Consider the following 14,988-nt stretch of genomic DNA (forward strand, 5'->3'; position numbering starts at 1 on the left):
AGGTAATAAATTTTAATTCTTATTGTTTATCATTTATATATAGACAGTTCTTATTCATATGACTGAAACACCTTTGTAATTAATTTGTATACATATGGTAATTTGTATTTTAATTAATTAACATATTAACATTTAAAATGTTTTAATTTCTGTTTTCTTTTATTCCAATTACAGTATACTATTGATTCCAAAATCTCAATCAATTTCGTTGAAAATTACGATGTGACATAATATATAACCACAATGACTTTCTCATACTTCTAAGGACATTGCTTTAAATAAAACACGCACGCGCACAATACACACACATTCAGAGAGAGAGAGAGAGAGAGAGAGAGATAACCTAAATTTAAAATAGATAATTACTTCTACTTAAATGAAAACTCGATTAGTTTTAACTAAAAAGGGAAGATCTTGCGTATCAGACACGTTGACAATCTATTTGGGAATAAAAATCGTTTTGTGTAACGTATTAAATGGACTTCCTGATAACTGGATTAGGATTTATTAAAAAAAAGACTATTCATATTAATTATTTATAAAAACTAATTTGTGGATGTATTCCATTAAAAAGTATTAAAAAATATATTTATTTAAAGATGTTTGCACATACGTATATTTAAGGCATGTGTTTAGAAAGTGCAAGTTTTGCTTAACTATTATTTTTATTATTATACTGATTATATTTTAGCGTCCTGTTGCTATGGTAATAACAAGTTGGATATAATTTTATCCTCCCCTCTCTTTTATATTATTAGTTCTTACTGAAGGACTAGTTATACCTCTTCTACAGAAAGTAAGCAGGACAAACAACTGTTTTAGTATCTTTCTAACCTAAGACACAGTTACACAATGTATCGTGGACAACAGACGCGACTACTTCAGTTTATTTAGCAATTTATTCGTTAAAAAATAAGTTAAAAGTGATTTAGTTTTTAAGTGTAGTGTTTTTCTTTTTTTTTCTTTGCGAATTATTATTTAAAGTTAAAAAAATAAATTATAAATTAAAAATAATAATAATAAACACAAAGTGTTAAGTGTATTTTATTTTATTATTAAATCTTATTAAAAAAATTATGCTAATTTAATATTGTTATTTTATTTGTAACGTGAAGTTGTATGTTTAATTTTTTTTTACTTAAATTTTCATCGGCGAAATGCTCAAACTCTGCTGGATATTTTCGTTACTTATACCATTTTGTAAGTATATTCAAAATTTATACATTTTTGAAATACAAATATTATAAATGGGTATAATTTTATGTGCTTGATAAAAAAAAAGTTTAACGTAAATGCTTATTTTTCTGTTCAGCCTCCGGAACCACCGTAACGTATTACTTGAGAGGATGAATGAGGATGATATGTATGAATGTAAATTAAGTGTAGTCTCAGGTCGACCATTCCTGAGACATGTGGTTAATTGAAACCCAACCACCAAAGAACCCCGGTATTCACGATCAAGTATTCGAATCCTTATAAAAGTAACTGCCTTTATTAGGATTTGATCCTTAGAACTCTCGACTTCTAAATACAACGTAGATGCTGACATAGATTATTGTTTTCCTGGCTGTTACTATAAAATAATTCATAGCATGTATGTTCGTACCGTTGTTCGCTTAAAACTAAAAAAAAAAACCGCTGGACCGATTTGAATTATGGTTTTACCAGTTTTTTTTATTGAAGATGATTTTATGGATAACCAGAAAATTTCATTAGTGGGTGAGCAGTAAAGCCTAAGTACTTTGTAATTTTCGAATATTATTTTGAATAAGAGAATATTTTGTAAAAGAGAATTTTATAGTTCCCTCAAATGAAATTTACAAGAAAAAAAAATAAATCTGTAAGTAATTGGGAAGATGCATTTCGTTTTCATGTTATATCTAAGTTTTTTTTTTTTAATTAATGCAAAAAAAGAATTTTACCTCCATCGATTTTTTTTATTTTAATTTGTGAGCCTATTACCTGAATCTGTGCGACTACTTTATTATGTGTACGTAATTACGCAAAGAAGACAACCTATTTTAATGAAACTTGGTAAATGAATTTATTTTAATTAGACATTATAATTTATTGAACTCTTTGAAATGTTTATAATTTTTCACTTCAAATATTTTTTTTTTGTCTTCAGTCATTTGACTGGTTTGATGCAGCTCTCCAAGATTCCCTATCTAGTGCTAGTCGTTTCATTTCAGTATACCCTCTACATCCTACATCCCTAACAGTAAGTTTTACATATTCCAAACGTGGCCTGCCTACACAATTTTTCCCTTCTACCTGTCCTTCCAATATTAAAGCGACTATTCCAGGATGCCTTAGTATGTGGCCTATAAGTCTGTCTCTTCTTTTAACTATATTTTTAAAATGATTCCTTTTTCATCATACGGGAAAAGTTGTATTTGTGGTTTACATGCTGAGAATGAATTTTATAAAAAAACATCGTGAGGGAGGATAAAATGATATAAAAAATAATATTTAAAACACTTTTTGTATGAAATTGCATTCGGAATTTTGAACGAGGATTTATTTTGGATAATAAATAAGAATGTTCCCGCAGGAACACCGAACAGTTCAGATTTCATAAAAGATGGATTATAAGTGTGCTACCGAAAAAAAGATCCTTCAGGGGATTTTTTATTTCTTTATATTTTGAGGTAACCTGAATTCAAAAACAGTAAAAATCTTACTGTGTATGGGTATTTTCCTCAGTTTTCTTTATAACTCAGGAACGTTTTAACCTATAATCGGGAAAGTTATTGTGGTACCTTGTGAGGCCGTTTATTGATTCTATTAAAATTTTAAAAAAAGTTGCTCAGTTCTGCGCAAGAAACCGACTTTTTTTTATTTTATTTTGTTTCCTTTTGAAAAAGTTTCAATTCTTTTTAATATAAAATTTTAAAAAGAAAACGAATTAAGAAGTAAATAAGAAACAGAAATAAATAAATAATCGAAAATAAAATTAAAATAAAACTATACACAAATATAAATAAATAAAAAAATAATTTTAATAAACTCTAACAAGAAAATTAGTAATAAATGATTAATTTAGATGCCCTCATTATTTCCCGTTAAAAAAACGCACGATTTTCAGAGTAAAATGCAATATATATGTTCGATTAACTAGTAGACTCTACAAACCATCAAGTTTTAACTCAACACTGCGACTCACTGCATAAGCGTGTATGAAAAATATAACACTATATAGACAACCTAACCTGTAGATAAAAAACACATGTCCAGTCATCATGATCTTCAAAGTAGGTAACGCTACCTGAATACGCCGAGCAATATTGCTGACAATAGATGCAGCAAATAAAGAAACATCAACGTTCCAGCTTGCAGCATCATAACGAATCACGCTTCTAACTTACCCCGCTCCAGAGTTTTCAACCTTAAATTGGACGTAAATTCTAGTTGTTCGACCGGCATAAGTTTAAAAGACTAATAGAATTATTTAAAAGTTAATTATTTTATTACACTCTGACCTTCCGATAACGGTTACTAATAAACTACATTTTTACTCCGCCAATGGCGGAGTGATCGTGTCTCGGCCTTTCATCCGTAAGTCCCGGGTTCGAATCCCGGTCAAGCATGGCATTTTTCATACGCTATAAATTTCAATTTCATATTCCCATGCAAAAGCTTCGAAGCTTATACGGTGAATTAATCATCTAGAAAAAAAAGAAGTTTTAATGGTATTATTTCTAATAGTATTCGTTAAAAGTATTTCTTTGACAAACTAAAATTCACGCACGAGAAAAAATTTAATTAGGTCTAACTCTCTTTAAGATATTGCAGTCCGTCAAATTTATGCATCTTTTCATCCATTTTACCGATTTTTCGACTCTAAGAAAAATACGGTATTACGTTTGGTCGCATGTGGGAGTGAGAGGTGAAAATGAATTTTCTTTACGCTTTGAGTTATGAGGAGTACGAAAATACCATTTATTTAAGTTGTGGTTTTCTTATATATATATATATATATATATATATATATATATATATATATATATATCTATAGACTCGTATATAACATTTTGTGGTTCGAAAATCTTCAAAAGTACTAAGTCAGTTTCATTGAAATTTAGATATGCTGTAGAAATGTATCTGAAGTTGTGCACGTGAAAGTCTGATGAAGATTGGTTGTGTCGTTCTTGAGTTACGCTCGATTTAAGCTCGAATTGAACTGTTATTAAAAGGAAAAGTTTTGCTATATCGGAATGTACTGGTCATGTAAGAAACTACCACTAAAAAAATAAGCGTTATTTCAGATTTTGTAACCTTTCATTTTCGCAAAAGAATTGAATGGAAACTAATTTTTTCCCATCTTACAGTATTAAACGTTTAAGGAATTAACTTTTTAACCTCTATCACAGGATCTTTTAAAATTAAAATAGCTAAAAAATTGGGATTAGAAGTGTTTTAAGTACACGTTTTTGATACTGTAGGACAGAGTTCAGTGTTAAATTTGCACGAATTTTTGTAATTATTATTTTTAATTTCCAAGCGAATATAGATAGAATAGCTGTATTAAAAGGAAAGTATGGTGAAATTACGTCAAAAATGGGATATTACAATATTTTACTTATCGTTGCAATACTATGCAAAAAAATGCTTGAATAAAAGGAGAAAAAATCATTTTTCTGAATTTAAAAAAAAAATATAAATGCTTTTTTGTTGTATAAAAGAGTTTGTAACAAAATAAAAGTGGGGAAAGAACGGGATTTATTATTTAATTTTTTTTCACAATATTTAATTTTTTTTATTGTAATGGTTTTTTACAAAATTACGACAACTTAAATTAGGATATTTACTTTTTCAATAATGCCTAAGGTAATCAGTTGTGAATGGAAACATAGCAACCTACGGCTGATTGATTGAGCAACTATTAATTTTTGCACCAAGGTAACCATGAAAAAAATACTTCTTTGAAATAAAATTCAAAACAAATTAGTAATAATTCTGGTTCAGATTTCAGTTGTCAAGAATTTTTTTGATAGTATTCATTACATGCATTTATAATAAAATAATTTAAAAAATTATTTTCAAAAATAAAAATTTGAGTAATCTAACGCTGTTACCATAATAACATATTAATAGATATTTATATTTTAACTGACAATAACTAATATCAATTGGTATGATGTTTTGGATAAATTATATTACTTCAGATATATGAAACTTTCTTGAATCGGACCCGATTGGCAGCTGAGTCCCTTGTTCGTGCAGTGAGTGTATCTGTATACCCTAGTTTCGTTCATGAATTATCAGACCAGGATAATTAGAACTAAACAACAGAATGATAGCCGCCTGGAACAATATTTTAGAGTCATTAGCATAAAAATAAACTGGTTCGACGGGTCTCGAATTATCAACCTCCCGCATGGGAAAGTTATAGCTAATAATCTGTGCTTCTCCGATACGTTACCCAACAGTGTAACGTTTTTAGACAACCTACAACTGTTCTTTATGATCATGTTTATTAAATAAAATTCACTTTGTAGTGGATACATTCTTTCCAATTTTCTTACTAATCTAAACAAATATGTTAAAAGTAAAAAAAATAATAGATAAAAAAAATCCAGTTCACGGTTGATTTACTTTTAAATATAATTTCATACGTGACCATTTTACATATGCGTATTTATTGGAAGAGAGAGAAGTAATTGAGATACAGATACTCGTAAGTGGGAATAATGTTGGCTTGAATAACTCGTCTTATGAAAGTAGATATTGCTAGGAAGTTTTAGCGGGTAGAAGTGGACATGTCTTCCTTAATGTAATTAGTTTTTTTTTTAATTCAAACATCCGTAAACATTAAAGTATTTTTTTTAATAATCTATAAGAAATGAATTTATAGTTTTTATAAATAAATAATTCCAAAATTCCTAACTAAAAATATAACTTTTCCTTAAATTACAGTAATAATTTTTATCTATCAGTAAATGTAGAGTTGTAAACTGAAAAGATTAACATATCTATTAACTAGATACTTCCCTTAAAAAAACCTATAATAAAAAAAATATATAACTTCTAAAATCTGTAATTTAATTTTAATCAGAATTTACAAGCCGTTTAAAAATGTAGCAAAAATCGGACTGATTTAGGTAGATAAACACTATTCTTCCCTTGTGGGACGTTGATAGTTCAAGGGTCGGCCTTTTCTTTTTCCTGCTTAGCTTTTGGTAATTACTGTTCAGATAATACTTCAGAGAATGAATGTAGATTAAGTGGTCTTGTACATTCTCAGGTCGACCATTCCTGAGATGTATGGTTAATTGAAACCCAACCGCCAAAGTACACCGGTATCCACGATCTAGTATTCAAATCCGTGTAAAAATAACTGACTTTACCTAGGACTTGAACGCTGGAACACTCGTATTCCAAATCAGCTGAATCGGGAAGACGCGTTCACCACTAGACCAACCCGGTGGGTGTTCAACCTTCGGTCTAACCAATAATATTGTAACGTTTACCATCTTTGTAACATTATTCTGTTGTTGGATTGTAATTGACTACGTAACCTGATCTGGCGATCCATAATTGATAATAATTCATAAATACGTTCATTAAACAAACAAGGAACGCAGTTATCCAGGAATACTGAAGCAGAAAAGCTGAATAATATATCTGAGACTTAGGAAATATTACACGAATCGATTAGTCATTCAACAGAAAAACAAATATTAGTTTCCAAGATCTACGTAAAACATATGTTGAACGTATTATTTTCAACGAATTAAAATTTTTATTCTTTTTTGTTTTTCTACGCACAACATTAGAATCACAAGTTCATACAAATTAGAAATTATAAGATAACAACGGATACTGTTGAGGGCTCTTCAGAAATTATTCTAATTACATCTAAATGATGTGAATATAATTCGGTAAAAAAAAACCCCAAAAAACCATTATTTGTTACAGCTTTTTTATTAAATGTTCACTACCTATAAAAATATTAGATTCAATCCAAAATATATTTAACTAGTAAATCTCATCGTAGTCGCTAATGACTTTAGAGACTTTACTTGATGTAACTTAAAAAGAAATTTAAAAAAATCTGATGTGGACACCACATGACATCTTGTACGCCTATTAAATTACATATATACATTTTTTTAAATGAAAATAAAATTTTATTTCACTACATCTGATATTTTTTCATATATATATATTTTTTTTAAATATATATGAAATTATATATATATATCGTAATTTTTTTTTACAATCAGAGGTTAATAATTATTAACAAATCAATATATTTAAATTTAAAAAGAAGTTAAAAATAGAGATGAAGTCTGATTCGAATCAATGTGCCTTCCCCTTGTAAGATCCAAATATTTTATTAATTAAAATTTTGTTTGGCTACAACTCTGAAAACAATGAAAATAAGTACCACTTATTATATCGTTGGAATGCTCTCAATGAGGACTTATTACTTCAGTTAAGAAAAAGACCAAAATCCAAAAAAAAAAAAATGGATTTTGGACCGTTTTGGCTCTGTCGATTGCAATCAAAAGGGGAGGTGCACAACTAGATGTTACAACAGTCCTAAATCCAACATTTCAATATCCTACGGCTAATCGTTTTTGAGTTATGATACATACGTACGTACAGACGAAATTTTTCGCGATCAATACTTCCTTTCCTTCGTACAAAAAAGCAAAAATATTTGATTATTATAAGCCGATTTATCTGTTATAAAATTAAATATGAAAGAAATATAAAAAAAAACAGTAAGTAATTCATTATAAACGTAAGTAACGAACTATTTTTATAATTAAATTTTTCCTGAAAATAAAATAAAAAATCTGATGTGGACACTACATGACTTTCTTGTACGTCTATTAAATTATATTTACACATTTTTTATTGCACTTCATTTAAACTTATCTCATTTGAAAGTGATATACGATCCTCCAATTCTTTAATAAAGTGGACGGTTACACAATTGCTAAAATATTAGTTTTTATTAACATCAAATATTTATACAATTATTAATTCAACAATCTTACCTGAAATATTAGGATAGAATCCCTTTATTACTTTTTAAGTAAATGTAACGTCTTATATCTATCTAATCAGTATAAAGCAGCTAAGATCCCTTTGTTAGTATAGCTAACAAGGGGAAGGCACAGGCTTCGGGGCACCGATTTGAACCATATTGCGTGTGTGAATAGTTTACCGTTTACGTGTCTTCATCACAAAATACTAACACGCAATATTCAATTATACTCAAGAAGAATGACCTCAAAAATTTCCTTATGTTAGTTTATATATTAATTTTGTTTCAACAAACTCAGGTAGGTATGTGGTGTAAGTGAGAACGTGTTGGATCGTAACCATGCACACATCGGTTCGAATCCAACTTCATATAGACTTTTTTTCTTAACTTTTTAAAAAAATTTAAATATATTAATTTATTAATAATTGTTAACCACTGATTGTATAATTTTTTGTATAATTTATGTATGCATTGTAGGTAACAAATTTGCTTTAATTAAGTTCTCTCTAAAATGCCTCTGAAGAAAATCGAAATTGCTTTTTTCGCGATATCCCTCACTTTCTTAACAAATTTTGAAAAAATTAATATGCACAATGTCACGTATAATTGAGGTAAATTTGAAGAAAATCGGTTTGGACAATCATGAGATATAAGGCCAAACGCAGTGTCACACATACGTACGTATGTTTTTTGATCTAGAAGAATCAGTTGGAAACTAAAGCGTAAAAAAACCCGATGCCCCATTTCTGACATGATTATCATACTTCCCCGTTTAATTTTAGCAATATTCGCCGGAAAAGTAAAACAAGAAATATTTAATGATGAAATCATTTTAAAGGTTTTTTTTTATTAATTATCTAGCAGGTACATAGTATAGTCCCTTAAAAAACATACATTACCCTATTTAAAAAAAATTATATTTAATCTGTTACAGCTAGTAATTAATTTTATCTTACACTTAAAATACGAAATGTTAAAATTAAATTTTTTTTTTAATATTACTATTTTTAATTAATATCATTCTACACTAATGGTCGAATTAAAATGATATAAAAATGCGTTGTTAATATCCGATTAGATAAAATTATAAAACTTTTAACATTTTGTTAGTATCAATTGTAAACATGAGTTTGCACTGTCTGTATCAATAAACAAAACGATAAGTGAATTTAAAATGATATAAAAATGCGTTGTTAATATCCGATTAGATAAAATTATAAAACTTTTAACATTTTGTTAGTATCAATTGTAAACATGAGTTTACACTGTCTGTATCAATAAACAAAATGATAAGTAATAATTGTTAAAGACCTTCAATTAACGTTATCTCTCTCCCCTCCGCCCCACAAAAAAACATTTGCGATAAAATGTTATTAGTAGTTATTATTATTATTTTAAAAGTAGTTTTATTAGTGACAAAATTATTTTAAGTAAATTAAAATAAATTTTACACAACCACACACGCGCGCGCGAAAAAAAAACGAGAAAGTGGAAAAAAATCTAAAAAAAAAAAATACGTGACAAGAATACATAAAAGATTAAGACAATTGGCTATTAATTTTAAAAAATGACAGAAAAAAATATCTTTAGAGAGATCTCACGAATATCACTTAAAGTAAATATAATTAATAAAAAGAACGAACATATTGTTAACACTGCATGCAATAAAATATATATATTTTTTTTATGAATTCACGTGAAAAGTAAAAATTTACGCAAGAAGTCAACTATGTACATTCCTTTTTTAGTAAATTAGTAAAGTAGTGTTATACAATCCGTCATGTATCCTTATTATGTGATATCTTGACATTAAATTTCTAAAATGTATTATTTTTACTTCCTTGTACAAAGAAAAGGAAGTATTGTGATCGCGAAAAATTTCGGTTTTCAAATTTCAACGGAAATATCCATTTCGACCGTCCCTAAATCCATTTTGACTAGTTTCAGCGTGACGTCTGTACCTACGTATGCATGTGTGTATGTACGTATTTATCTCACATTAATTAAAAATGATTAGCCGTAGGATGTTGAAATTTTGGATTTAGGACTGTTGTAACATCTAGTTCTGCACCTCCCTTTTTGATTGCAATCAACTGAACCAAAAGTTTCCAAAAAAGCTCAAAATTAAAAAAAAAAAATGTGGATTTTGGACTTTTTCTTAACAGCAGTAATAAGTCCTCATTGAGAGCTTTTCAACGATATATCATAAGTGGTACTTATTTTCATTGGTTCCAGAGTTATAGTCAAATGAAATTTTGATTATTGAAATATTTGGGTCTTAGAAGGGGAAAGCACATTGGTTCGAATCAGACTTCATCACCTTTTTTTAACTTTTTTTTAGTTAAATATATATTCATTTATTAATAATTATTAACCTCTGATAGTAAAAAACGTTTTACGATAAATAATATTTCAATAATAAAAATTAAAAAAATAATACAAAATAAAAAATGAAAAAATATCAGAAATTATGAAATGAAATGAAATTTTTATGTACTTTTCATTTAAAAAAATGTGTATATGTAATTTAAAAGGCGTACAAGGCAGTCATGTGGTTCCCACATCAGATTTTTTTGTATGGTGATAAACGTGCAAAAAAAAATTGTCTTAAAGGCGTAAGAGAGTTATTTATGCCTTCTTAACATCATCACAAGTAATTTTTAATATAATTTTTTAAGTTACGTTAAGTTTTCGGAAATTAGTGAATAAGTTTTAGAATGAGATAAAATATATTTATATTGACGATTTTGGGAATAATAATTAAAACTGTTCACATTAAAAAAAAAAATTGTAATTGTCTTTTATATATATTTGATTTATGTTTTTAAAAATAATAATTAGGCTTAAAGGTATTTTATGCTTTGTTCATCACAATCCATGAAATTTGATAAATTTTTCTGAATCCAAAAAAGAAATGTTGTCCAGGTTTAACAAAGATATAAACCTGGGCTATATTCCATAACTCCCTAACAAGAAATATAGAAGGGAAGAAATATTTGAAAGTTCTTTTCCAGGAAACCTTTTAAGGATAAGTAAAACACTCAGTGTTGCCAGAGTTTACAATTATTATTAAAAAGTACACACGACAAAAAATAATGTACTTTCACGTATACATATGTTGTCATCTTATCGGTTCGATAAACGATACTGAGGAGAAATTACAACGTTAAGATTCTTACTAACATATATTATTTCTTCTTAAGTAACCTATTATTTACAGATAATTATGTCACAAATAATAATTCTGATTCTATTATGAGAATTAAAAAACTAATAAAAATTAATTAAAATTAAGAAGTTTTTATGACAGTGCGACTACAATTCTAAGATCTATAATAAATTTTATACAAGGATTATTTATAAAGGAAACTACATTATAATTTCATGGAATGGAATGCAAAGTTGGCAGGAGTCTATTACTCCCTACTTTATCGCAGAACCTGGACAGAGTCCCTTGCTGCTGGATCATTCTAATCGGGCTTGTTTTTAAAAGGGTTATTTTTAATCTCGGATATAATTTTTCAAGTTTTGTCTATTATTATTTTAGTGAATTTAAGACGGATTTAATTGCATTCCAATCCGTTGTTAAACCAGCGTTATCGAACCCATTTCATGGGCCGACCGCGGAAGGCTAGGCTTATAAAGCCTGTCCTCCCGACGTAATTCCCCTTCAGACCGTCCACTGAAGTCCTTTCGGTGCTAACTCTTTAATAGGCTAGCAGGAATACGCCACAACGGGGCACTACCTGTAAGGAGGGAGCAATGCGTCTCCTTTTCCGGAGGAGTCGCAATTGCTAGGTTATTTTATCTTACTGTAAGTTTTGAAATAGGAGAGGTTGTGTAGAAGCTCTTCATCCGCTTCTGGTATGGCTGCCCTTCAGGACGCATCTCTGCTGGGCTCTGTTCCGGACTCCAGTCCGTGATGTTGAGACGAGTGGCTGGTCTTCCTTCTTCTTCATCTTCATCTTCTCCCTCTTCTTCTTCCGAAGACCTCTTCGTTCTTCTTTGGCCTGCACTTTCCAAGAATTGGTAGTAACCGAAGTTACATACCATTAACCTTGAAATTCCCGGGGCCCCGAAGGGCTGAACGGGGGAAAGTGCAGGTTTCTTCGTTCTTCTGTGCTGTCAGTGGCTGCTGGGCAGGTGTCTGCTGGGCAGGTGGCTGCTGGGCTGATGGCTGCTGGGCTCGTTCCCTCTTTCTTCTTTCTTGAAGGGAAAGGAAGGTAATAGGGAACTTACAGATGGTGATACCTATTCGCGATCGCGGTTTTGGGGCGGCGATTTTCTGGAAAGAAGTAAACAGTAATTATTCACTCCACGTAATTTTTAACCTTCAGACACACGTGTGTCTGAGAAGGGGTTGGGGGATAATTTCATCAATGAATAAATAAAATTATTTACCTCGATACTTCGCTCTTCCACAACATATAGTTTCTCGAACTTATTTGCAGAACAGAACACTATCGCACTTTTATCGCAAATTGGAATACATTATGACGCACTCTTTTCATATACGCAAACCGAATGTTATCGTACTCTCTCACTCGAAACTTAAATTTGCCGGTTGTGCTTTACTCCTTATACATCGGACAGCCTAGACATAAATTTATTCCTTGTGTCTAGATCTTGCTTATTAAACGGCGAGTATGTTATAAGCGATATAAATTCACTGACTCTCTACAGCATTTATTTATTATTTATGGTAGGCCCTAGAGTTTATTCTGTCATAACAGGAATCGCAATCCCTTAATTCATTTATATGTTCGGATTCATTCGGATTTGGATTTTTCGAAGCCATTACATATAAATAATCCGAACCTTCATACTACTCTTGAAATTTTTTCCATTGTTCCTCTTTACTGTTGTTTCTGGATTTTTTCTTTATTTAAATTTATCTGTTGGTTTGCTTTGTTCATTTTCTCTCTATTTTTGTTTCTCGAACTTTCCATTACTAGAAGCTTCTCTACGCGTCACAATATATGTATATTGTTTCGTGTTTGCGGCTCGATCAGGATATTAAGAAATTGACAACTGGAAATGTTTATATAATTAAAATTTGTTTAAGAACATAAATAAAATAAGACAAATCAATAATGACATCAGTAATATTAATAATAAACAACTCACAATAATAATAATAATAATAATAAAAATAATAGACAGTGATTACATACAAAGCAAAATTTAAAGTAACGATTAGGATTTATTCACAGGTTAAATATTGAAAACCAGAATTCAGTCCCATTAACAAAAGACATTAGCATTACTGCTAATCTTAATAGCTAGTCTCTTAACAACTAGTCTTGTATTAACAACAATAGTACAATAGATAAGAGAAATATAAAATTCTTTCACAGCAAATACCTTTGCTGTTCACAGATAAAACTACCCTAACCATTTAGGAATGAAATTTAGTACATTATCTCTTTCACTTATAGTCTAACAGTAACTCACCGAACTACTTCTTGTTTTCATGTACTGGAATTACTTGTAACATCACCTTAATCGCGTCGAACAACTCGCATAATAATTCCTCGCAGGATACTCTTTCGCAGAACTCTATCGTAACACTCTCTCGCAAACTGATTTCAACTGGTGTTACCCGGAGTATTTAACTCCTATCCTCTTTACCTGCCAGACCGGACCCAACACGAAGCGTGAGAATGATCGTCCGCCTTCACATATCCTTATCAAATTCCTAACCTCTGGCCTGGTAACTCTTCTCACGGAAAAAATCTATTTAGGTGTGTCAGTGGGCAGCATATTACAAAGGACGATTGTTAGACGAACATGCTACCTTTACCAAAAGAGTTTCTTTTAGTCCTTTTCTGGATTCCTCCCATTATTATATTTTCTACTTCTTCTTAATTGATAGGAATTCGCTACTCAGGTCACCAAAAAGGGGGAAGCACTACACTGGAAGGGGAAATTTAAAAATTATGCTATTTCAAATTTTAATGATAATATTCTATAAAAAAAAACCTTTTGCCTCTTGTGATTTTTTTTCAAAAAATTCATCGTTCTCGAGATATAAGTGAAAAATGTACTCAGCAAAAGGAATCAGGAATGCATCGCAACTAGTGTCACCTGTACTGTATGTTGCTCATATGAGTTTCATTGAGCTGTTAACATTCATATTTCTGTTTAATAGCACAACGTTTCTAAAAGACAAAAAAGAAACTTATACCAGTATCGTAACTAGATGATGATTAGTTTATTGAATGATAGAATTATGGAAACAAAGTGTTAAATAAAATAATTATTAAAAAACCAAAAAAAAACCTGATTACTAACTGTACACAACGATAATAATTATGAAAAACGAAAAAAAGATAGTTAAATTTTTTTTATTTTCTTACTGGCATTTTTTCACAGTGAATAACGATAATATAGACTTATTAATATGCTACTCATACAGGGAAGAGAACAACACGGTACTGGTGCGAACGGTAACGGCTAAAGGTGTCAAGCTGTTCGGTTTTTTTGGTATTTTTCCTAAGGTTATCAATGGAATTTGGTTAAAATTTATTTGGAACCATTCAGAAAGTGTACACTTTCGATTAAAAAAGAATTATCAAAATCTGCTTACTAACTTCAGAGATATTGCGTAACATACATTAAAAAAAAAAAAAATACAGTCGAATTACATTAATTATTTTATGATTTAATTTTATTTTATTTAATTTAGTAAAATGTAATTATAACTCGTTTATACATATCTCTATTTACATTTTATAAACCACAGTTAATTGTTTAAAAAAAATATGTTGCTTAGTTCTTTACATTTATAAATCCATTTACTTTAAAATTATTTTAAATTAAATTTCAACACGTTTCTTCATTTTAATGTTACAAAAAAAATTTGTTAATATAATATTAAACTAATTAGTTTTTTGTGGTCTTTTTAAATTAGTGTTATTAAATTGATTTTAACGACAGTTATAGTAGGGCTACAAATCGCGTCACACTTTTTATTTTCATTATTT

General features: G+C 29.4%; 1 protein-coding gene across 1 annotated transcript in view; it reads left to right on the forward strand.

Annotated features, from left to right (window-relative positions):
• The first annotated feature begins 1,085 nt into the window (after positions 1-1,085).
• Positions 1,086-14,988, forward strand: part of LOC142330271 (uncharacterized) — a 132,742-nt gene continuing 118,839 nt past the window's right edge. The window contains exon 1 of the mRNA XM_075375461.1: positions 1,086-1,200. Coding sequence (XP_075231576.1) covers positions 1,158-1,200 — 43 coding nt within the window. The 5' untranslated portion in view covers positions 1,086-1,157. The remainder of the gene's footprint in view (positions 1,201-14,988) is intronic.

Source organism: Lycorma delicatula, chromosome 9 (assembly GCF_047948215.1).
Source record: "Lycorma delicatula isolate Av1 chromosome 9, ASM4794821v1, whole genome shotgun sequence".
NCBI classification, from domain to species: Eukaryota; Metazoa; Arthropoda; class Insecta; order Hemiptera; family Fulgoridae; genus Lycorma; species Lycorma delicatula.